Below are 24,563 nucleotides of genomic sequence, written 5' to 3' on the forward strand. Positions count from 1 at the left end.
TCATGTTGTTCTCAGTTCCTCTAAGCGTGCCTCTACTTCAGAAGCTGATTTATTCTGTTGTTTTGGCATGTTACTTCTTTTATTAGACAGCACAGTCAAGTGTGACAGGAAACAGAGAGAACCATGACCGCTCATGACCAGAGACAAAAACACAATTTGAATTGAAGCACGCATCTAAAACCTCAAAACATGCACAGCCAGCAGTGATGATGTCTAAAAATCTGTCTGCATTTTAACAAATCCAAAACATGCTATTCAATCTAACTGAACTCATACTATCTACTAAAGAGCATCATTTTTGAGAATAAAAAGTGGAGCACAGCAACTGAAGGTGATTGAAGATCTTAGTTCAGTAAGTGCTGATTGTGCACATAAAAGTGAATACTGATGTTTTTGATCAACAGAAGTGCTGTGTAGCCATTTTTCTCAATGAGCCCCTAGCTGATGCACTGTTAACCCTGATAGCTATCTAGACTCACATAAATTAAGTTAACTTTACTTGATCATCCACTATATGTACTTATTGTTAGGTTTTATCAAGTAATGTTTAATTAGATAGAAAACCGCTTAACCCTTTAGGTAAGGTCAACTTTAAGTAAGTAAGTAATATCTAAGGGCTGGGCTGCTAATTTGCTGGTTCAAACTACTGTCCAGTAGGTGGCAGTAACCAGGTTAAAGCAGCACTCAAGCTAATCCTATAAAACTGTTTATCTTTGCATACATATGCACTGCAAAACCCAAAGTCCAAAATATATTAACAGATCAGGTTATGTCAACTCAATTAACAGAACAAGTTGAACTGACTTAATTATCTTAGTTTCTCTGACTTATCCTTCATTTTCAGTAACAAGTTCTTTTTTAATTAACTTTTTGTGGATTAAATGTTCCATTTACTATTTGCTTTCCATGAGCTGAGCTGAATTATATGAAAGGCCATGATAGAATATTCTGGACAAAAAAACTTAAAGAGTGTCTTAATGACAGTTAGAAGGTAAAAATACAGTTATATCTTAACAAAACACAATTTAAAATGTCTAAGGCAACAGAACAGAACAACAAACCCTTTATTATTGTGGGGATGCACAATTGTTGGATTTTCAGGACAAACAAACAGTGGATCAAAAAGACTCATTAAACATAAATATGACTCTAGTGTGTAAAAATCACTCTTCAAGGGCCCCTTAACCCAAATTATTGTGTAGTAAATAATTTCTTGCAGCATCACGGCTCTTGAAGCAGGGAAAGGGTGTTCATTGATAGAACAGTATGGCCGCTGACTCGTACACATTTGCACATCTATTATGTTTACATATTGTACTGCTGCAGTAATTTGCACATTTCCACATCCATTACATTTGAGGCAATACAGATCTGTTTCTTATACTGCTGCTTAAGCTTGTATAAACATTTATTCATGGTGTTACCAATCTGTCTGCTGTCTTTGTTTTTAATTGTCGTTTATACTCGTTGTCATTTCTAAATTGCTTCTAAGTCTTTGATTATTGATATCTATAGCTTAATGCTGGGAGTGCCATTATAATTTCTTTATATTGTTGTACTGCAGTTCAGTATAATGGCAATAAATCCTTGTATCATATCTTTTAATTTTTACCTTTTAAAGACTTTAAAGATTTTTAGAGGCTTCGTTTTTTTTTTTTTTGCTTTTCTTTTTTGGTCTTTTGCATTTACTAGAAAATACAACTGAAAAAGATGTGGAGTACATGGAGGAGAGAGTGGGGCAGACATGCATCAGCTGAAGTTGGGAGCTTAAACTGCAGCTAATGCATTGTGGACAGTAGCCTCAAAAGCTTCCTGCTCTAACTGAGCTAAAGCAGCTCAGTTGTTAGAGCATGTCTTGAAGCACTGGTTGCCTGTCTTCACTCACTATCTCTGCCCGTATTTCCTGTCTTTCTTCTGCTGTTCTTCCTAAATGAAGGCAAAATGTCTTTAAAAGTTCAAATATATTATATTCTGATTTTCCATCAGTCTAGTAAAGATCAAGCTCATATTTGTAAGATGCTGCATGTGCCATGATGCTCTTAAGATAATGTTTTTCTCTTTCTGTGATCTTTAAGCTAAAGTAGAGATAACTAAAACATTTTAAGAATTATTTTCTAAAAAACTGGATAGCTCCATCTATAACAAGCAAACTGATCTATGTGTAAATGTACTGAATACCCTTTAAGAGATTTTGACTACTGAAACCATACAACATTTAACAGTCAACACTGTTGTAAATATCTAAAATTAAATCACAGTGAGCATGTGCTTGTAATCCATGGCCTAATGGGAAACACGTCAAACACAAAGTAGTCCAAAAACAGAGTTGTTAAAAACATCTGTTTTCTAATGTTTGTAAAGTAATTCAGATGAATCTCTTTCTTGAAACATTCATTGAAATAATTTATTATTGTTGAATGTTGGTAAGGGATCGGTTAAGTGTTTAACGTTGCTCCTTACCTTCCCACAGATGGCAACTGACTCTCGACAATTTTTATGGACATTGAGGAAACAGTCTGCAAACAAAGATGCATGAAATCTCTGTTAATTTCATCAATTAACCGATGATAAACACAATCACCACATCTCTGAATTCTATGTCCAGATGGCTGTCAAACTGCTCTCGAATCATGACGGCTTAGTGGGAGGAAGAAACCCGACTTCATGTCTACAGCTAAACAAAACATCAAGGCAACACGTGCAGCGAGATTTACACAAACCCTAAACAGTTCGGCCACCACACACATTAAATACAGCAGCATTGACAGTATAGTACTTACTGGAGCACTGCAACAGCTCCTTCCCAGAAACAGACTTATCACAGGCCACACAGAGAGCGGGACCAGATGGAGACACAGGCACAAACTGGTGTCCATTAGCAGCTCCAGACTTCTCCTTTCCTTCTTTTACTTCTTTGCCCTTCACCTGGAAAACAAATTAGACTTTTATAAACTTACTCATAAGGTTTAATTTTACTGCAATTAATGCCACAATAACAAATAAACCCCAAAGTTTAAAAGCATGACTGTGAGCAGCAGGAGGACAGAGGCAGAGGCTAAACGTACCTGTTAAAGTGGAGTTAGTTGAGATAAAGGGGCCTCTGCGCAATTCTCTTTGTTTACTTTGCTAAGGTCCATGGGGGCTGGCGGCTGTTGTGGTGCTTTATCCTCAGGGGGGCATTAGGGGGATTTCTCTGCGTATGTGTGTGATAGTTCAGTGTTTATTTTCTTATCAAACTCTACAAGGAAGTCTACGAGTGGGTGTTTGTTTTTTGATGGGTCATATGCATCATGTGTCTGAACGTACACGAAAACTTGTCCTTTAGCGCACGTGTCTTTAAAATTCAGAATATACAATGGAATGTGTTTTGGTTCCTCACGCTGTGTGGAGGGGGTCTACATATTATATAAGAGGACATTTTCACCAGGTCGTGTTGCTAAGACCTGAAGAGAGGGAATTTTCTCCCTCACCAAATAAAGGCAGTGCACACAGACAAAGGAACCCCAGCACAGGAATCCTGACCTGGCTCATCTGGGAGGTGATAAAGCTTTAACTGCGTTACTTTAGGAGGCCTTCAGCTCTGACTCTACCAAGTACTTTTTTAGGGAATTCCTCACTCATGCTTTAGAAAAGGAGGATTTTCAGTAGCCAACAAAAACATACTTAAATGTCTACTTTCATCATACCTTTTAACCTACATCAAACAAGAGAGTACGGGAATGTAGAATCACTGGTCCAGTGGCCTGGAGTTAAGTTATGTCTTAAATTATGGCATCAGGTCCACACTAAACCCTACGGTGAAACTAGGGAAACTGTAACTTAAGTTGTGTCGCTGGTTGCACCACCAAGATGTAAGGTTTAGTTTAGCTAGTAAACTGCAGCGTCCAAACTAACCAAAATATTGTCACAAACATGATGTTTTCACATAATTTGAAAAGCATATCTAATTAACCTGACACGCCAGATGGATGTGTTTCACACATCCATCTAGAAAAGCTTCAATAGAAAACGTCTGGGAAAAGGCAGAGGCTTTGAAAAAAACTCGGAGTGTGATTGGAAGAACGTTCTGTCTGTCACATCTTTACGGGCCAATCAGAGCAACAAAACAAGTGACGTAGCAGCGTCGAGCTGCAAGTGTGCAGCTACCGAGGAATAACGCAAGACATGGAGACTATAGGCATGTAAGTACTCGACTTTTGTTGTTTTTGAAACGAAAACAACTCACTGCTGTTCTTTGTTCTTCTTTTAACGAAGAAATGTCATCAAGTTCTGATAAAACTGGCGCTTTAGCAGCATCCACGCTAAGCTCTTCCACCATAATTGCACTAGCTGCTCGTTTGTTATCAGAAACTTTTTAACTGTGCAAATTATGTTGTCCGTCTTGGACAGAACACTCTTGGGAAAAAAAAAAAGTTTTTTAAATCTAAAACAGTTTTTTTGTTAAATGAAGTTTAAAAATTAAAAACTATTCAAAAAATCCAAATATTTTTCATTGACTGTTTCCTCACCTTGGTCTTGTTTCGCGTGCTTGACATCCTGCTCTTGAGGAAGCTGAAGGTTCGGCTGACCTTGTACTTCTCTGATTCTGTCTTTGTTGGGATTATGTATTTATCCCACTCCTCATCCTCAATCCTGTTCCAGGGTAAATATCAAAAGTTAGCAGTAATCAATATTTATTCCAACATTTTGGCCACCGGAAGACTGAGGGATTCAAGCCCAACATGCACACTCCATAAAAACTTATTTTAACTATTCCAGTACTTTCTAATATTCATGAAGCAGAGCAAAATCATTAGGAACACTGGTGTCATGCTGGAATGAAAGAATGTCCAGACTGTCTTTCAGGACCCTGGGTCCACAGACTATTACTCAACATGCTTGGCATGCTTGGAAGTCACTATGGACTCTAGCAGAAGCTATTTATAGGATGACCTTGACAAAATGCAATTAATACTGTGTCAACAACTGGCAGCTACTTATGCTAGTAATACTAGACATTCTATAGGAAAGAGAGAAAGTTAAAAAGACAAACATGCAGAATCACATAAAACGGAAACCTATACTGTGACCCCACATGATGAGGTTAATAGGATCTACTTTTTATGATTTACCTATCATAGCTTCAGAGAATTCACATGGTTAATGGATGAGTCGGAGATGGTTTTATGGGATGGACGGGGTTAGAAGGAGTTAAGCCATACATGCATGGCCGTGATGACACTTGGGTAAAAAACATACTCTTTGAGGAACTCTGTAAGAGTGAGATGTTGAAGTGAAGCGCTGCTCTCTTCCTCTGCTGACTGGGCCCGCTTACGGAAACCCAAAACCCTGCATGGATACAGCACACCTCAGACTGGGCAGTTGTGTTCTCATCGTTATCAATCAAGTGACATCTAAGATTAGAATCTACAGTGTCTGTCTTTGTAAACCATATTTTACAAAAGCTAAGGGAGTGGGGCTGGATCCACATTTTGTTAGATGGAAACTAACTTTTCGGAACAAAAATGGGTGGTCAATTTGTTCGGGAAGCTGTCGATGTGAATAAAATAGAATTAATATGATGTATTATAATTACACTGTGATCTAATGATTTAATATGTGAATACTAAGCTAAGTATTATCTTCCTTCTGTTAGCAATGCATGGTTATTAGCAAAAAAAAAAAAAATTAGAGCTTTATACATGTAAGAAGCAGTGAGGTGACTGAATGATGACATGGAAAAGGATTGTATCATCAGTGAAATGAGGAAATAAATAATTTTGTTACGTAGTTATTTTATAAATTGCATGTTAATCAGCACATCTGGATGACGTTATACTCAAACTAGATACAACAAAACGTACACAAAACAAACTGAGTTTAATTGATGTGGTTTAGAGTTTAATTAGATGTTTTTCAGTTCTGAAGTTCAGGAAAGCCTTGAGGTTAACTGTTTACTCAGGGTTTATTTTGAGGTTGCAATCAGAGCGTATTCTGACCCCGATCTTGCAACAGGAAGTATGTCACATCCTGCACACTCTGACCACAAGTTTAATACTGGAGATACACACATGATTGCACAAATACACACATGTAGGTTGATCTAAGCCAATCTGTAACCTCTGGTCAACAGTGATGTCTAAAAAAAGGAGGAACACGTGAGCAGCGGGTGTAAAAGCTGACTATTGTTGCTGAGCTCATGAAATCACACAATGATTTTACCTCTTTTCTTTGGGAGTCTCGTTCAGACTGAATGCTTTCGACTCTGCAAGGGAGAGTAACAAAAACAGGAAAATAAACCAGAGTTAGATTTTAATAAAACTCGCGACATTACAGATTCTGAATCAATCTGCCAGTAATAAAAAAAACATCCACCATCAAAAATGAGATAGAAACCAATTAAAGACTCCTTGAAACAGCCAGTATCCAGCAAACCCCTCACAGATTGAGAACAAAAAAAGAAACACGAGAGCTTTGCTTTAAAAACCAGAAGACACCAAAGATGGAAAATCAAAACCAAGAGGGAAACAAAGTATGCACCCAAATGGAAGCAAAAAAGAACCACTCCTCCTTTAGATGATCTACAAAAGTTAAGTAAAGAGTGATTTTCCAAAGCCTTGGGATATTAAGATACACAATCTTAACGATGCAGACGTCTGCTTGTCAGTCATTATATAAATCTGTGTGGAGTGGAGTTTGGGTGACTATTGTTTAGTTACTGAGAACAAAACAAAGTGATGACATCAAGCTTTGGAGAAACTCTGCTCCTGATCTCCCAGCGATCCAAAATAATAATAATTATCTTCTCCTCTGAGACAGTGGTTTGTGCTTTGCATATTATGAGTGCTGCACTCACCACTGAAAACAAAACAAAGATATTAGACTGCTCAGTTAGGCCACAATGAGAAACATCCGTGTATGGTAAGACTATCAGCTGGGAAAACCATTTAACAGTGAAAAATACAGGAAAATTATTTGGTTTCTTCCTACTCCCAGAGATTTTTCTCACCACTTTATCTTTCTGTACAACAAATGTTTTTTGTTGTTTTTTTTTTTTTTTTAGATTTATTTTGGGGCTTTCATGCCTTTATTTAAAAGGAGGAGGGCAGCGGATAGGGCTGGAAATGGGAGAGACATGGGGCAAAGTGCCACAGGCCGGATTTTAACCCGGGCCGCCCGCATACATGGGTAGCGCTGTAGACCACTACACCATCTGTGCACCCCCTACACCAAATGATTTAAATCAAACCCATTTATTAAAAGCGGCAGATCTTGATTAACACCAGGGAGAAAAATGACAAACCAAAACTTAATTCCCACCCAACCAACAGCGTCTAATTTGCTGTTTGGCTCCTTTCTTGTACTTACTAACTTGGTTGAGACGAGAGAGGGATTTAGAAAGAGATAAAGCTTGAAGTAGAGAACGGCCGCTGCTGCTGAATGCACCGTCTAAACAGGACAGAGCATGGCCTTAATGCTGAGCACTCGTATGTTCTCACAAACACACAGGACTAAGTAAAGTGGACTGTAAGCATACAGATACTTTATTGAAGTTGAGCTGACATATGACACCTGTCTGGTCCTCCCTCTGTTAGACATGTGTCCATTCAGCTGGTTCCTGTAACAGAAAAAGTCAAAGGGCATAGGGGTCAAAGATCACCCACCTTCTGCCAAGTCAGTGATGGTGGCATCTCGGTTTAGCAGCGGCCGTGACAGTTTCGCCTTGGGGGAGGAGTAGGAGTAGGAGCGCAGACGAACCTCAGCTTCATTTGTGTTCTGGGTGAGAAAACAGAATCAGAGGGAATAGATCAGAGAGTAACTACATTTTATCCAAGAAACAGACGGCTCGATGACACGAAGAGAATATTATAGGCTGACAGTACAGAAGCCCTTTGCTGATAAGCATGTGTTCATTTTAACTGGTTCCTATTTCAGTGATAATGAGCACTGCTTTCCTGCAATCTTTTATCCTCTTATTTCAAGAAAACAAAACTATTAAACTAGATTAACTATTCTCATCTCTTCCTTGTGATAATTGGATAACTTTATAGCAATCTAGCAACAAAGCATAAGGCTGTTCACTTCAATGAAACACTTCATGACAAGCCATGCTGCAATTGTTCATAATAGGGTAATTTAATGTTGTTTTTGAGGTTTTTCAGCTCTGCTGATATGAGATAAACAAGTGGAGATCTTGGGATTGGAACTGGAAATTACTTGTACAAATCAGAATAAATAAAACTTTTAGATGCATATGGCACAGTCACTCCATATAGCAACCATTTTGCTGACAATCTGGACTACAAATGAAGATTTGTTGTTGGGAAGGTTTTGCCTGTGGCAGTGCTTGACTTTGCAATTTTATATGAGGTCTAAGATTTTTTTTATTTTTATTGTGATGCATTTCTACTACCAAATCCTGTAAAAAAAAAAAAAAACATCTCTGATGGATACCATAATGCAGTGGTTCCCAGGTAGTGATGACATCAAGCTTTGGATGTAATCACTACTGCTTCATCGGAGTCAAAACCAACTCTAATGAAGACGCAGTGCCCATCGAAATGCTAGTCCTCTGCACCTGATTAAACTGCAAAAAGTGACTTGTGTGCTTCAGTTTCTTCTTAGGATTTGCTTGTGAGAAAGAACTGATTGAAACATCTTGTATATTTAGAGAGTGCGTACCTTGGTGGCAGTGTACGAGCTGTCAGAGAGTGTGCGGTTTAAGTCTGGAGAGGTGTCAAAAGAGTCCCTCTCCTCTCCTGAGCTAGAGCGAAGGATGGACTGCTGCTTTAAAGATGAGCAGGGATATGAATGCCCCAATATGTCCTCTTCTCCACTGTCACATTCAAGACTAGGACTATTTAGAAACACATAAACAAAAGTACACAAATTCAGTTAAAGATCAATGCTACAACAGTACACAAGATGACATCAGGCATGAAGCAACTGATAGACTTTAAGAGTATTGCTGTCTGCCACAAGCTGAGTTATAAACATAAACAGTGTCTTCTAAATGATATTTTATACATCAGATAGCATCCTAACTTCAGACAAGTTTATAGGATCATGACACAAATGAAATGCTTCATAATTTGACTGAAATGAGTCCAGATATAAATCCCACTCTGGCACCAAACAAGATAATGCCCTGACTCTGCACCCACCTTCATAATTTAGCATAGATTGATCATTTGAACTTGATCTTAAAAATAACCCTTATAATTTGCCATAATCAAATTCAACCAATAATCAGGTTTTGCACAGCCTGTTGCTGTCTTCAGTTTTCACAGGGAAGATCTTGTAATAGAGAGGAAACTGGAAGCAATGCTCAGCAACTTTAACACACAAACACTTCGATTGTTTTCAGGCTTCCTGTCATTTTATTCTCCTTCAAAGTCTGCCACAGATGCACACAATGTCAAAAAATGCTTTCAGTACAATTACAACTGGATGATACCTGGCTGTTTTATTTACTGTTTGTCACAAAATCCAATTTTGATCAACAATCCAACAAAACACTGATCCATTTAATGAAATTAAATCTCTAAATATGGTGAGGCGGGTTGTTGTGATACTGTATTTTTAAACTTTAACACAACACGAGTTAAACTCTGACAATATCAGTATCTATTTGGACAGCTCAGCAACAAAAGCAGAAGTCTTTTGCACTCAATAACAAATAGCCTAACTTCTTGTTTTATAATGACCAAAAATTTCAAGCAAACTCCCACATATTGTTTGAATTTTTATAAATTTATCAGTGAAAATTGGACTATTCTCTTTTTCTTTTTCCTCATGGCATTTTTTGTTCCTAAAATGACCAAAGACTTGTCAATTTTCTAAAGCTGTAATACATTTTGATCCTTTTATTACCATTAATAGTTACAATTTCATAGATTGTACTAAGTGTTCATTTCCTAACTTAACATACACAAATTTTCAAAAAAATATGAGTCAGTCAGATCAAATGTCTTGAATTTCAAACACCACGTGACTCTGAATGCCTTATACATTTTTTATTCAAAGTTCCTACCTCAGGCCACGGCTCGTCTCAGTCAAGCTACATCCTCTGCGATTCAGAGAAGGAGAATCTGGGAGGCTCTGCTGCGTTTGACGCCTCAGTGCTCCCTCAAGTAAACGGAAGGGAGAAACTCGGGGAGAGGAAGGAAAAGACGGGGAGGAAACAAAGGGAGAGGAGGGAGAGACGTGAGGGGACGGCTCCCTGTGGTTCTCCAGGCCAGGACCTTTGAGTCTCCTCTCCCCATTATGGGGTGAGGATGTGTGCTGGTTCTGGGAGCAGTTCCCTGAGTCACTGGAACTCATGGAGAAGGAGTGCCAGCATGGGCTGCCAATGGGAGATACAGGGCTGACCTCTTCTTCCTCTGGAGAGCGGTACTTGATGTCAGAGTCACCCACCTGGAGGAGACAAGACAGAAAGAGAGGGTAAATATAAGAAATCAATCCAAAAATTCTTCAAAGCTTTAGCAAACACACATTTTTTCATCATGTATGGTAAGCTTCCAATGTACTTAACCTAAAAACACATCAGATTTGTAATAAGATGATAAAAACGAAACAATCCACTTACCTGATCCACCAGCATGGTGTTGGCGAACACTCTATCTTTGCCGTGAATCATCGCTGATAATCTGGCAGCAGCGGCCAGAGTCGGGGACGAGGCCTGGCTTTCTCTTATGGACTGACTTTTCACTACAGAGAGAGAAAGGGACGGGGAAGGGAGGTAGACAGAGAGAGAGAGGATTTTTCAAAATTACATTTGGTTTCTACAGCAACACCAAATAACTTCTCACAAACACGGGAAGTGACACAGACGTCCTGGGCAGTTGCATGCCATTGTTCAGGATTAAGAGTCTCTGTATGAGTGTGTGTCTGTCTGAATGACTCTTTGCACACACACGTGAACGGGTGTGCATGGAGCTGTGAGCAGGCATCTGTGAGGCATGTTTCTTCCCCACCCTGCCTTCGATGCAGAGGCTGAGTGGAAATAACTCCCGGTGAGCACACAGTGGCATTGAGAGGAACTCTTTCAACACAGTAGAGTCACTGTGAGCAGCAGCCTGGCTCTGCTGTTAAAACAGGAGAAAACAGTCCTGCTCCCTCTGGGATGTTGCTCTGTACAAAAACACTGCCTCACCAAAACACTGTTTCTTAGAGAGTATTTCAGGAAAGAAAACTACATACATGGACGCACAAAGGGACCAAAGGTTACCTGCAGAAAAACATCATACAATCAATGAATAGTTACAGGGAACATTTTAATACTGTTTAAGTTTTTTCTCAACACGATAGTGATGCATTAATTATAAAAATCAGGGACAATGCGATGCAGATGTTTTAAAACACAGATGAGCCAATCCCAATTTTTCTCATCCCTTATTTTGGTTACACTCCCATATGCCAACATTTTCTTCCACGTTTGACCACAAAAACAGATCAGAGTTTGACCTACAGGTCAAATCTTCGGGCCATTAATCAATCTCTCTTCTGAATCAGCCATTAGCTGTGCTAAAGGCCAGTATTATATTGATAGGACACGGCGGATTTACATCTTCCACTGACTACATTATCTGCTGACAGTCGATGTTCGTCAATGGAGCTGATATTGGCTTATATGGATGTTAAACTGAAGCATCTGTGCATCCCTAGAATAAAATACAAAGGTATAAACAGTGAAACAAAATCAAAATATGCACTTATTTGAACAAAAATCTGCCAGTAATGTACACATAATGTATCAATAGAGAATTAGTGAAAATTTGGAAAAATTCTCAAAACAAACAAAAAAAGTTTCCTACAGTTGAAGTTTATAAAATACGTTAGTACTGGATGTCTGTGCACTATACACAGTGTGAAAATAGGCACTTAACAGGAAACCAACAGAGTAGTGATGCACTGATTATGAAAATCAGGTGTCTATCTCCTGTCCTCATCCATCCATAAAGGCATATAAAACGCCTACCAAAACATATTTTAAATAACACATAATGATTATAGATAACAATTTAGCTGAATCCAGTCTTTTTTGTTGTTGCTGATTTTCTTTCATAATTTTGTTGGTTGCAAGACGTCCACAGTGCCAACACTTCCTCTTATGCTGGACCATGAAAGCAGATCAGATTATCTGACAGGTGACTTCCTCTGTCAGAAAAAACCCTCTTCTCTGAGTTACCAACCAGGTGAACTAGCTTTCCAGCACTACATTGATACAGCTCAACAAATACACATCAGCTGCTGTCATACGTACTCACCACATTATTACCTCCGCCAAGGAGGTTATGTGATCGTCAGGGTTTGTTTGTTAGTTTGTCAGCAACATAACTGAAAAAGTTATGGACGGATTTTGATGGAATTTTCAGGAAATGTCAGAAATGGCATAAGGAAGAACTAATTAGATTTTGGGAGTGATCTGGATCACCGTCTGGATCCAGGAATTTTTTAAAGGATTCTTTACTATTGGGAGATAGGTTAATAGCGGAGGTCTGCGCTCTCCGAGTGCTTTTCTAGCTGTTGATGTCTGATGTTTGTCAACAGGGTGCAGATTCAATGTGGTACTGGTTAAAATCAGTACCTGTTACGATACCACGACAACAAAAATAACACCCACTGTCATCTGTCTGCAGGGTTGGGATTTATAGCAAAACTTTTAGGGACCAGGAGACATTGTTGGCTCTCTCCTCTGCCCCCTCTCTGTAAAAGACACTTACACTTTAAGAGATTCTAGAGAAACTTACCCCAAATGGGTAACGCTTTATATTAAGGTCCTTGTAATAAGCATTAACAGGCGTTAATAAGGCCCTTATAAGTCCTTATAAGATGCTTATCAACACTGTTATGTGTTTATAAGACTATGTAAGTGTTATATTGTCATCGTAACATAGTTAATATCAGACTATAAAACCTTATAAAAACTTAGTTCATAGGTAATAAGGCCCTTATAAGTCCTAATAAGATTAACATTATTATGTGTTTGTAAGACTATATAAAGAGTTTAAAGGGCAAAAGAGTGGTTGCTTTGTAAAACGTTTAAATGTTAAATGTTCAATGGAATTTTAAAAAACAAATCCACCTCAGTTTTATGTTGCACTTTACAGAATTGCACTTTTTTGTGTTTATTGATGTTTTGTATAATATACCTCAATGTTAACCTTGCAAAGCAGATGGATACGCCCGTTTCCTTGTTTTTCACTGGCGAATCCATCTTGCAAAGCTCCCATCTGAACCATTTGGGCCCAGTTAGAAAGTGACAGGACCAATGAGCGACAAGGGGCAGTACTTTCAGGAGCAGTGGAGTCACGACATAAACAACCAGCAGCAAGAGCTGGTGCAGTTATGGAGGAAGAGATTAGCATGGATGCTGCTAAAGCGCCAGTTTTATCAGAACTTGATGACATTTCTTTGTTAAAAGGAGAACTAAGAACAGAAGTGAGTTGTTTTCTTTTCAAAAATGACAAAAGTCGAGTACTTACATGTCTATAGTCTCCATGTTTAAAGGTGCTAGAAAGTGTACTCTTTATTTTTTTTCCAAATGCTTGTTTTAGGTGACATATATTCATTTTTAGTAAAATGTCCTCTTTACTTGACAGCCACAGCAATAAATGACAATTTTGGGCTTCACTGTTGAAGCATTTGTATTATTATGTATTTTTTCTGACCATTTTATCAACTTTGACCACATGCAGTGTTCATTCCAGGTGAAAATCATTGTTACCCATAAATAAATGCATAATAAAAGATTTATTAGCCTTAATAAGGCATTGTCCTCGCTTTAGATCTGGTAGCTGCAAATAGCATAATTAACTGTTAACAAGTGCCTAGTTAACCAACAATAGATGAGAAATAAAGTATATTTTATTATTAATAAAGCAAACATGACAAAGACACAGTGGGTGGGTTAAGTTTCTTAAAAGTTCTTATGTGTCTTATAGTCTTATTACCTATGAACTAAGTTTTTATAATGTCTTATAGGCCGATATTAACTATATTATAATGACATTATTAACGCTTACATAGTCTTATAAACACATAATCATATTGATAAGTGTCTTATAAGGACTTAGAAGGGCCTTATTAACGTTTATTAATGCTCATTACAAGGACCTTAATATACAGCGTTACCGCAACGGGACACCAGCACTCACTCTTAGTTGATGCTCAGTGCCATGCTGTCTCTCTCTCTGCTCATCTGCATCTTTGGGTTGAATTTCTTTTCTTCAAAACTTCAGTACTTTTGGTACTGTCAAATATAAAAAATATCAGATATTGCATTGTTTAGAGCAGTGGTTCTCCAACGTGGGTCAGGACCCAAAAGTGGGTTGCACAGCTGTTTTTAGTGGGTCACAAAAGTGTGGCTGGGAAAAAAACACAGGGGCATATATGGTCCATTATGTATAAAACGTCTTAGCAGGCATGCATTTACACATTTCTTAACTATGTTTATTCCATAACAAGTATATTTTGGTCCTTTCTCAAGACCTAAACTTATTCAAATTTTTTAAGGGGAAAACAAAAATGTTTTTCACTCTTTAATGTGTTCTTTTCTCAAAATATCAAGAAAACTACAGAAATTTACACTTCATCATGGGGCACAGACTACATCATGATATATTTATGCATACCTGGTTTCTACAATGACACGCTTGTCCTGTCATATTTTCAGTCATGTTTTGCACCATATATAAAACAAACTTCATTATTCTTTAAGTAATTTTAAGTTTTTGAAAATCTTCAGGAGTGTGAGTTGCAGTTGCTCATTCAAGAGGTGGTGGTGGGCCCTGAGGCTAGACCAGTTGAGACCCACTGGTTTAGAGCAGTGGTTCCCAACCTTTTTCCTTTGAGCCCCCCTTACTTTATCGTAGAGGAGCTGAGGACCCCAGGATCCACTCAAACAAAAGGTGATACATGGATGTCAAAAATTAGCATCAAATTTAAACATTTTCATTGTTCACATCTATATAAAATAACACCAGACAAAGGGGGTCCTGGACCCCAGGTTGGGAACGAATGGCCTAGCGCATGTGATGTTGAAAAGTATTGAAGTTTCAAAAATTCTGACCACCCTTACTGTAAGCACTGAAAAAAATGTCTTAGGACAGTACATATGCTAACAGTATTTGCATCTGCAAATTCTCAAACATCTCAGTTTACATGAGCAAAAAAGGAGTAGGAAGAAGTATAAACTCAGCTAATCCTACCCCCTTACATATACAAAGACAAGGGTTATTTTTTCCAAACTATTCTAGAAAAATTGACATCTGAATGTCAATTCAGATGATGTGTAGAGCATAACACTTCAGCTTCAAAAATAAATAAAACTGGTATTTTGATACACTGGACGATTTGAAAATTGCAGTGGGACATATTGCAATTTAATCTAAATTTTGAAGAACCGCCCAGCCCTCATTAGTAATGCAGGGGATCATGACTGTGTTTGCATGCTATCAAATCTAGCACTTCTAAATATTATTAACAATGATTCACATCTGCTGCATACACATTTCTAGCTTCTTATGTACGTATGCAGAATAAATACCTCTCTGCTAGCAGTTTCACGAATATTTCACTGCTGTTTAAAGTTAAGAATGAACTATAAAAGTCAAAGCATTAGAGTATGAAAACGTGAAGTTTCTGATAAATCGAGTTCGCACTAAGAGCTGTGGTATAACACGCTCCATTGTATCCTTTCACAGCACTCCGCTGGCTCATGTGCAACATCTGCAATCTGTTCTGTTATTTTTGAAGAGTGGTTGTGAATGCTGTCAAAATCACTGTAATGAAACATAAAACAGAAAAACTTTTAAACTCCATAATTTAGACCACTCTTAGTGTTTGCAACCACTGGAGAAATGTTTCTCTGTTTGTTAAAAGATGATTTTTTTCTCTGTAAGGTCTGGAACATTTGCACATTAACATCTTGACAAATACAACTCACTCTTAAAGAAGTTCTTTTAGGGAGTGACATTAACTTATCAACTGATCACTGATCTTTTTTGCGCATAAAACATTAAGGTCAAACCTTAATCATGCTTAACCTGTCACATACAGGACTTAGAAAAATACATCCCCCAAAACATTTACCTCCCCAAGCTACTTATAATTTATCTATTAACTCCCACTCAGTGATCCAGCCAAGCCTTTAAGTAAGCTCACAGAGGCAGATTGTGGTCAAAATCAGCATCTCACAGGCAGCATTACTGTAAACATGAAGTTCAGCAAAGATGCTGAATGATTCTGGAAAATAGCCTCTCTAACCACATTAGTTTCTGATATCTACGGCACTGTTCTCATCACACTAACAAGAAGAGGCAGCCTCATTAGCTCAGTTATATCATTATCTTGTAAACGACAGTCTCACCTAGTGCTGGCCAAAGCCATGCCTGCAACAATGCCAGCGTTGCAACAACATATCTTTGGCACTGTAGTTTCAGACTAAGCCCTTCAAGCAAATATCAGTCTGAGCCCTTTAAACAAATCCATAGTTTATCCATAGTTTCTAAGCTGCCAGCACTGCAGAGGCTGAGCACAGAAGTCCAGCATTTGTAGCAGAGAATAAATCAGAGCAACAATTGGCTGTGCTTCCTGTGGGCGGTCAGTGTAATAAATCTGTGAGGCAGCAGGGAGACACTGATGAGGACACCAGATGATCCCTGTTCCATCCACATCAAATGCAAAAGGAATGGACATACAATGCAGGATATACAAATCCCCCTCCTCATCCATCTTGAAGTATCCCTCGAACTGCATCATATTTCTCAACTGAAACATATAATTCTGTAAGTTAATGCAGCAGAAAACATCCCACTGTAAACATTACAACCTGCTCCTCTGTTGTTAAACATTATTCTTAACTTGATCCAAAATTCCTTCAAAAAGGCATGTTACAATTTCTTTTATGCATTTTAGGAATAGTTTTAGACCAGTACAGACTAGGGGTCAGATACTGGATGTGGGTCAAACCACTGTTTGAAAGCAGATACTGTTTCATATAAGCCTACTTAGGGGGCTTGACAGGCAGGACTAATAGTTAAGGTTCTTGGCCAGGTCCAAAGCTGCAGCTGGCTGCCACAGGCCTGATCATTTGCACACCTCTGACCCATAAACACTGCCTCAGTGAACATTACTGTCAGGCGGTGCGATCTGTGTTTAACATCAGTTAACTGAGGGAATAACAGAGGAGCAGGGAGTTCATATTACTGACAAGTTAGAGCAGCACTGAATCAATCTTTCTGCAGGAGAAGCTGTCTTTATCGACAGGGCAGAGAATGCTGTCTGCAGGCTGCCATTTCAATGAGGTTTTTAAGGAAAGCAGAGCAGCATGTGGGGTTATTTGTACAAGATTTTGTTCACAAAGTATATTTGGAGTGATGTGATATTCAGTGCATGTCCCTGAGAGAGAGACAACCCTATACAGTAGCAGTGCCGGCAGCAGGGGCAGAGAGAAAAAGAAAGAGCTGGAGCTGTGCAGAGAGGCAGACAAAGACTGCAGTCACTGCCAGGTTTCCAGACCAGGGCAGTTAAACACAGAGAGTGACCCTTCAACCCATGCACACCCCTGGGAGAAAGAGATCGGTGAAGGCAGGATGGGGGGGGCAGGGCTGACACAAGGGCTCTTTCTCAAAGTTCACTCTTTTGAGAGGCTGAATGTGTCCTAAAAATGTTCAAGAAAAGTTCAAGACAAACAGTTAAAGTTGTTAATCATGTAAACACCTTGGTTTGATTTATTTTTTCATGCTGTCCCTTCTTCAGTGATGTAAGCTGCTTTCTGAGCACCACACTAAACAGTTGTCACCATGGTGAGAGCTGGGAGAAATTAGGAGTGGAGTAAAATAACAAGCAGGCTCTAAAAGAATCACAACAGCGGCTGTTATTAGCTCATAAAAATGTGAGAGGTAATTATTTGACTTCAGTGATCATGGAGGGCCGTTTAAATCATTAAAACAATTGTCCACCAAAATCCACAAACCGACTCTGAGTTATGACACCTGCGGTCAAACATCACGGTCCAAGCATCACATTGTGCATTCCCGTGGTGTTTACATTTCAGCCTGTCACCCGGCCCGAGAGATCCAGGAAGAGGTAAACCCAGGGAGAGCTATCCGTCTTCAGAGTGGAGAAATAAACTTGTGGCTCCACACACCTGAAATCACATTTCACCGTGCAGGTGCATGGTGACACCAGAGCTGCTCTGCTCTGGATTTTGACTTCTGTGAGTATCTAAATGCAAACTGAGAATTCACGGTCGGTTTAATAAGTTTTTATAGCGTTGCTGTTTCTGAAAAGCCCAGACAGGCAGATTGGATAAATTTTGCCTATGTCAATCAGAATTACAAAGCAATAACAGGGATAATCTTGCAGAGGTCTATGGTGAAAGATGAGGAAAAGAGCACTGGAGTAGAGCCATGACACAGACATGGCAGTAACCTGATCTTTCTCTGTGTCTCCTGCTCTTTCTCTCTCTCTCTCTTCCCACACACAAGCAATGAACTGTTTAACCATGCTAGCTTAGTTTTGCACTATTTTGAGCATCCATCCAACTCTCCTATGACTAATGATGAAGTAACAAACTTGTATCCAAGTTTAAGGACCAGGATTTGGAAAAGTCATAAGCTGGGGCAAAAGCAAACCTCAGCCCTGACACGTCAGCGGCACAAAATAAACCAGAATATGATTAAAAGCAACAGGTGCCTCAGGGTTGGTATATTAAGGCACATAACAAACACTGGGTCTGCTCCGCACTGGTCACACCAGGCTGCAGCTTCATTCATGCAAACAACAGTGCAGCCTAAGGATGTCGAAAGCTGCGAGACTCTCAATCAGGTTCGAGTGGACATCTGACATTCCCCAACATACTGTCAGATATCAGGTTACATCAGCGACAAACATGCAGTTATCTTACTGTGGTTGTGTCGCTGCTGCAGAGGATGCCAGTGAATAAGAGTGGGTAATGGAAAACAGGCTAATTTTAACTGTATTGTTCAGCAGAGGGGCTGAGACGTGTCTGCATGGAGGGAAGTTTGTGGTAAAGCCTGAATTGGCCGTGGATGAGGGATGTCGAAGGACAGGGAAAAGTGCATGGTCCATGTATGGACATGGCAGCAGTAAAACTTGCCTCTGTAACTGTAATCTTACAATATGTGACTATCTGCAAAACTGTAAGTCAGCTTTTTAACTGCAAAAGATACAAAGAAATTCAAGAAACAAATGTTAGAAAGATGTAAAGTAAATTAAGATTTCCATATTCATCAGTAGCAGCAGCACTCACTGTTATCTTTCTTTCCTGTCTTCCTGCGCATCCTCATCTTAGGAAAAGAAGGCCAGGAGTAGTTGAAAGGAGAGTCAGAGTCAGAATCCATGGTTTGGAATCCTCAATAAAATCTTCATCCAAACAGCTCAGGGTGATAAATAAATGAATAGCCCCTCAGTTTACATCCATTTCTCACAGCGTTCTCACAGCGCTGTAGTGTTCACTTTCCTTTTTTTTTTCCAGATCCATGCACTGTAGACACTCTTGACACTTCAGAAGTGAGCCAGCATGTTCCCCTCAGCCACCCCTCCCCCTAAAATCCACCCCTTCCCCCTTCTATAACTTTGTACCAACTGTTGGACAGAGCCGGGACTGGATCCTGTCTTCCCTCTGTTGCTTTCTCTGACTTTTCTCTTACTTTCTAACTGCTCTTCTCAAACCAGGTTTCCTAAATCTGTCTCTCCCCTCAGTCACTCATCTACCACACGCAGTAAAGAGGGAGGGGGTGAGAGATCAACACATGCTGACAGGAGCAGGGGGGAGGAGTGTATTGACGGCCGGAAAGAGTGACTGAAGGAAGGAGAGAGAGAGAGAAACAAAGTCAAACAGAGGAGTGACTTCGAAGCCTACATCAAAGACAAACAGGAGGGCAGACAGCTTCGTGGGGTTGAGTCTCAGACATGGGGGAAATCATTAACCCTGTGAATTCATGATTGTCTCAGAAATGCTGGGGCTGCACTCTCTACATACAACAAAATATAGGCTGTTAATCCTAAAACACGCCTGATGCCACGTCTGAAGGGTGCTCTCCTGTATCGCTCCATTTTCTTTATATCTCAGCATGTCAAAGCCATGCTACTGGGGGAAAGGGGGTTTGGAGCATGGGGAGTTAAGGGGGGGAACAGACTGCCAGGTCAGCAGCCTCACCATGGAGACAGCAGTGAGAGCCGTGGCTGTTTTCTTCTTCCGCTGCCCCCCCTCCGTCTCTCTTTGCCAACTTGCAGGAGTACAGTGCCCCATTTGCAGCAGCAGGGATAAATGTGGTGGTAAAGGAGGAGGTAAAAGTGAGAGAATGGGATGGTGAAGGGGGTTTAAGAGACAAATCACACAATGGCACTCTGGAAAGAGGCCAAACATGGGTTTATAAACACACATAAATGAAGGAATGTGATAAAAAAAAAAAAAAAAACAGGCGAATAAAAGAGATGAGAAGCTGGGGAGGGCTACTGAGGTACACTGAGACTATAGAAAGAGGTTTCTGCATGGGAAGGGGTGTTGGCACTGTACTGGTGAACATTAATGCTGCCTTTGTGGGGTCTGTGTGGGGTTTAATCCTTTTTTCCGTTCTCCAATTAGATCGCTCAGCCGGGGTCGGAGACTCTTGTTAGCGTTTCTGGCGTTGAACTCATCGTCTGTTGTCACCCAGCCAAACTATCCATATCATAAATCCCTCTCCCTCTTTCTTTTTTCCCCTCCATATCACACAAACACACACACACACACACACACACCATTCTCCCACTCCACCACTCTCCTCTCCCTGGGGATCTCAACAAGCTGCTGGAAAACTGCATTCACCAAAGCCCTGGCAACCCCCATTCAGCCACAGACTACCCCTTTTTTTAAACTTCCACAAACCCCTTGCCCCCTTCAGAGTGCTCTTCCCCACTAAATTCTCCCTCTTCAAGACACACAAACACAAACACTGACAACGCACAAGCACACACACATGCATCGACCTTCTTCCTTTCTTGAGTGGTGGAGAGCAGAACTCCTCAGGATGAAGAGGCCTTTGCTGTTTCTTTACTTAACTCACATTAAAATGCTGACCTGGGAGGGTGAGACCTTAGGGGCTTGGGTGCATGAGTGCATGTCTGTTTGTGTGTAGGTATTTGGGGCAAGTGTGTGTTTTGGGTGGGGTATTTAAATTTCAGGGGCATTATGAGGGCAGAGGTGGGGGAAAGAGGGGGGAGCAGGAGGTATTGAAGGGAGAGGATTTGTTTTTTTTGCTTTCACAGTTGAAAATTTTGATCTGCTAAAGCGGAGAAATCAAAGAATCACATTCTAGTTAGGGCTGCTTGATTATGGTAAAAACATAATCACGATTATTTGATTAGTATTAAGATCACAATCCATTAAGACCAACACTTGTTGGCTTTAGAACATCTGCATCACATGCACTTATCAAACTGAGGCAATTTACACTTTCTAAAAAAAAAGTAATACATAAAAATAAATGAGTGAAACGAACATAATAATAATAATACTAAAATGATGATATATAATACCAATAAATCACCATATGAAAAATCCTACACACAAAACTAGATTGGGCACAGTAAATGTTTAATCCCGTTTATCTTGTTTTAATGATCCTGGGAACCACACACAATGTCTTTCAGAACAGAAGTACGGTACGAAAGTGCTGTTCCAGTACGTTAAACAAAGTCAGTTACATTCATGAAATAACCAGCACTTTAACAATGTAGCTTTCGTAGCCCCTTTACATTAGCTACCTAGCTATGTTATCTGCGTACCTTACGTAGCCCTGTTACTTACCAGTTAGATTCATGAAACAACCAGTGCTTTAGAAAACGTAGCTAAAGTTAATATAGTTATGTAGAGAACGCAGCTATGCAGCCCAACTGAGAGCTTTACTTTAGCTTCATAGCTGCATTAGCTATGAAGCTTATGCAGCCAACGGAGCTAAGTTGCTAATGTAGCTATGTTAGCTAAGTAGTTAAAGAAGCTAGACTATTTACGTAGCTAATGGAGCTACATTAACTATGTGGCTACGTTAGCTACAGAGCTTAGGCAGCTAACAGAGCTACGTAAGCTACACTTGCTGCGTTAAAATATTTTCATGGATGAGGAGGTTTCTCCCTGTAAGCAGACTATTTACTCAGCTTTATTAAACATTTTGTTATCACGTTTTGCAGGTCAGGTTTTGAATTTTCAACTTTTGGTATTCTTTACTTTAGCCCTTACCCTAACCCTAACCGGAAGTTTAATCTGATTTCATTTAGAAAGTTTAAGCGTGTATTTCCATTCTGAAATAGATGGCGTCTGAGATGAACAGTCTGTGAGAGTGGCCATCAGTAATGTACAGTCTGCAATCAGACCCCCTCTCAATGGGATTTGGATTCATGGCTGAAAATGAAACAGATACTTAAGATTTATAACCTTATAAAGTTTTTTCTCACTGACGAATCCATCTTGCAAAGCTCCCATCTGAACCGTTTGGGCCCAGTTAGAAAGTGACAGGACCAATCAACGACGAGGGGCAGTACTTTCAGGCGCAGCAGAGTCATGACGTAAACAAGCAGCAGCAAGAGCTGGTGCAGTGATGGAGGAAGAGATTAGCGTGGATGTTGCCAAAGCGCCAGTTTTATCAGAACTTGACAACATTTCTTCATTAAAAGAAGAACAAAGAACAGAAGTGAGTTGTTTTCTTTTCAAAAACGACAAAAGTCGAGTACTTACATGTCTATAGTTGTCATGTTTGGCGTTATTCCTCAGTAGCTGACCACGTGCAGCTTGCTAGCAGCTATGTCACATGCTTTCCTGCTCGTGGGCCCGTAAGGATGTGACAGAACGTTCACCCAATCATACTCCGAGGATGTTCAAGGCCTCTGCCTTTTCTCAAACGTTTCCTATTTAAGCTTTCCCAGATGGATGTGTGAAACAATCCATCTGGCGTGTCAGGTTATAAGATTTAGCCCTTTAAGAGAGCTCGAACTGGCTGATACGAAACAGCTTTGGTTTTTCTAAAATGTCAGGGTGTAAAAACAGTTATTTGCGTAGTCTGCATAAAGTTTGCTAACTTTTTTGACAATCTCATGGGACTACATCCTTATAATTTTATCGTGGTGAATGCAGGGAGTCTAAAACATTTGGTGCTTAAAGTATTTTGGAGAAGACCACCTACCTGGTGGTGCCATCTATAAAATGGCGAATATTTATCTCCGCCAGGTTATGTGATCGGTAGGGTTTGTTTGTTAGTTTGTTAGCAACATAACTCAAAAAGTTGATAAAATCCATATCATGATCCCGCCATAAAAAATCATGATAAGATGTTTTTACCATCACGCCCAACCCTAGCTTAATTTATAAACATTGTAAAATCTTCTGTGGCTACACTATCTGTTGATACAGCCATACGTATAAATCTGTAAGTTGAATTGGAGAGAGGAAAGAGCTGACATCAAGAAGACAAGAGAAACATGACAGCTACACTCCAAATTCCTCATCCCTTGCTGAAGCTCTTGGTGCAGGAGTTGTGTCTGTCTTTCAGTCTGATGACGCATTAGCTCAAGTCAAGCTGCCATATTGTATGTGATAAAAACAGACTGGAATCCCACGTTATCCTTCACTAGTTTGTAAAGAAAGAAAAACTTTCCGGTCACTTGCAATGCCTGACAGCTTAAGAATGTCTAATAAGGAATTGAAATTCCACAAGGGTCAAAATAAGCATTGTAATCCTGGAAGAATAACATCATATAAAGCCTGAGTCATTCTCAGTCTGACTTATTGTTTCATCAGACATTACATTGAGGGGAAACTTGGACAAAAACAGGATTCCAGTGACCAGTGTTATTCGTTTGAACCGCGAAAAAGGGATCAATCTAGGTCACAGGAGGCAGTCTTCAAACAGTCCACAGAAATATGACTACTCTGACCAGCCAGATACACACATAGAGAGTCAAACTCACAAGAGCACACAAAGTACAAAATGGCCAAACCATATAGCATGGAAAACATTAGCCGCAGGAAGTCTAGATTGCAGATGTCCGGTGCCAAGTGTTATAAAGTGAGCAGCCTCAGCTTGTACCCACAGCATTCTTACACTGAGGCATCAGTCTGCTCTGCAGCAATGCAAGCCAATTATTAACCCGTGGGATCTTCCCACTCCACAATCCTTCTTTTCCCATCCTTGAGCAGATCAGAGCAAAGCCACCTTCATTCAACAAGTCAGGACTAATTTCTGATCCTCTGTTACTGCACGAGGGAGTATGACTAACAGGATGGCCTACAGGAGTCTTCCTGACATGATGAATGAAAAAGATTCCTTCTCTGTGTAAAGATCACCGTAAACACAAGTGACAAGACTCTTAAAACTCAAGGGGGAAAGACAAGGCAAGGCTAAAATGTGATGCCACAGTCTGTGGGAATGGTAGACAGCCATATCTAAAGATTAGAGTTGTATTCAGGAAAGGAAATGTTTCCTGCAGTTCAAGATGCAAAGCCAAGGTCACTTTCTATGAATAAAACACAACTTAGCACAACAACGATCACTTTCAGCCTGGATTGAACATGATCTACA

At 39.8% G+C, this 24,563-nt stretch overlaps 1 protein-coding gene across 5 annotated transcripts in view; it reads right to left on the reverse strand.

Moving 5' to 3' along the window:
• The window catches only part of LOC121509870 (rho guanine nucleotide exchange factor 28-like), a 66,954-nt gene that overhangs the window by 22,094 nt on the left and 20,297 nt on the right, over positions 1-24,563 (reverse strand). For 2 of the 5 annotated variants that reach the window (XM_041787622.1, XM_041787621.1), the window contains exons 11-19: positions 10,568-10,689; positions 10,013-10,395; positions 8,662-8,836; positions 7,644-7,755; positions 6,202-6,244; positions 5,239-5,328; positions 4,509-4,632; positions 2,781-2,925; positions 2,461-2,516 (exon numbers count right to left, since the gene is read on the reverse strand). In XM_041787622.1, the coding sequence (XP_041643556.1) occupies positions 2,461-2,516; positions 2,781-2,925; positions 4,509-4,632; positions 5,239-5,328; positions 6,202-6,244; positions 7,644-7,755; positions 8,662-8,836; positions 10,013-10,395; positions 10,568-10,689 (1,250 nt within the window). Of the gene's footprint in view, positions 1-2,460; positions 2,517-2,780; positions 2,926-4,508; positions 4,633-5,238; positions 5,329-6,201; positions 6,245-7,643; positions 7,756-8,661; positions 8,837-10,012; positions 10,396-10,567; positions 10,690-19,258; positions 19,499-24,563 lie in introns of those variants that run through there. The other 3 variants (XM_041787625.1, XM_041787626.1, XM_041787623.1) reach the window with 3 other exon arrangements.

The sequence above is a fragment of the Cheilinus undulatus genome, linkage group 5 (assembly GCF_018320785.1).
Source record: "Cheilinus undulatus linkage group 5, ASM1832078v1, whole genome shotgun sequence".
Taxonomy (NCBI): Eukaryota; Metazoa; Chordata; class Actinopteri; order Labriformes; family Labridae; genus Cheilinus; species Cheilinus undulatus.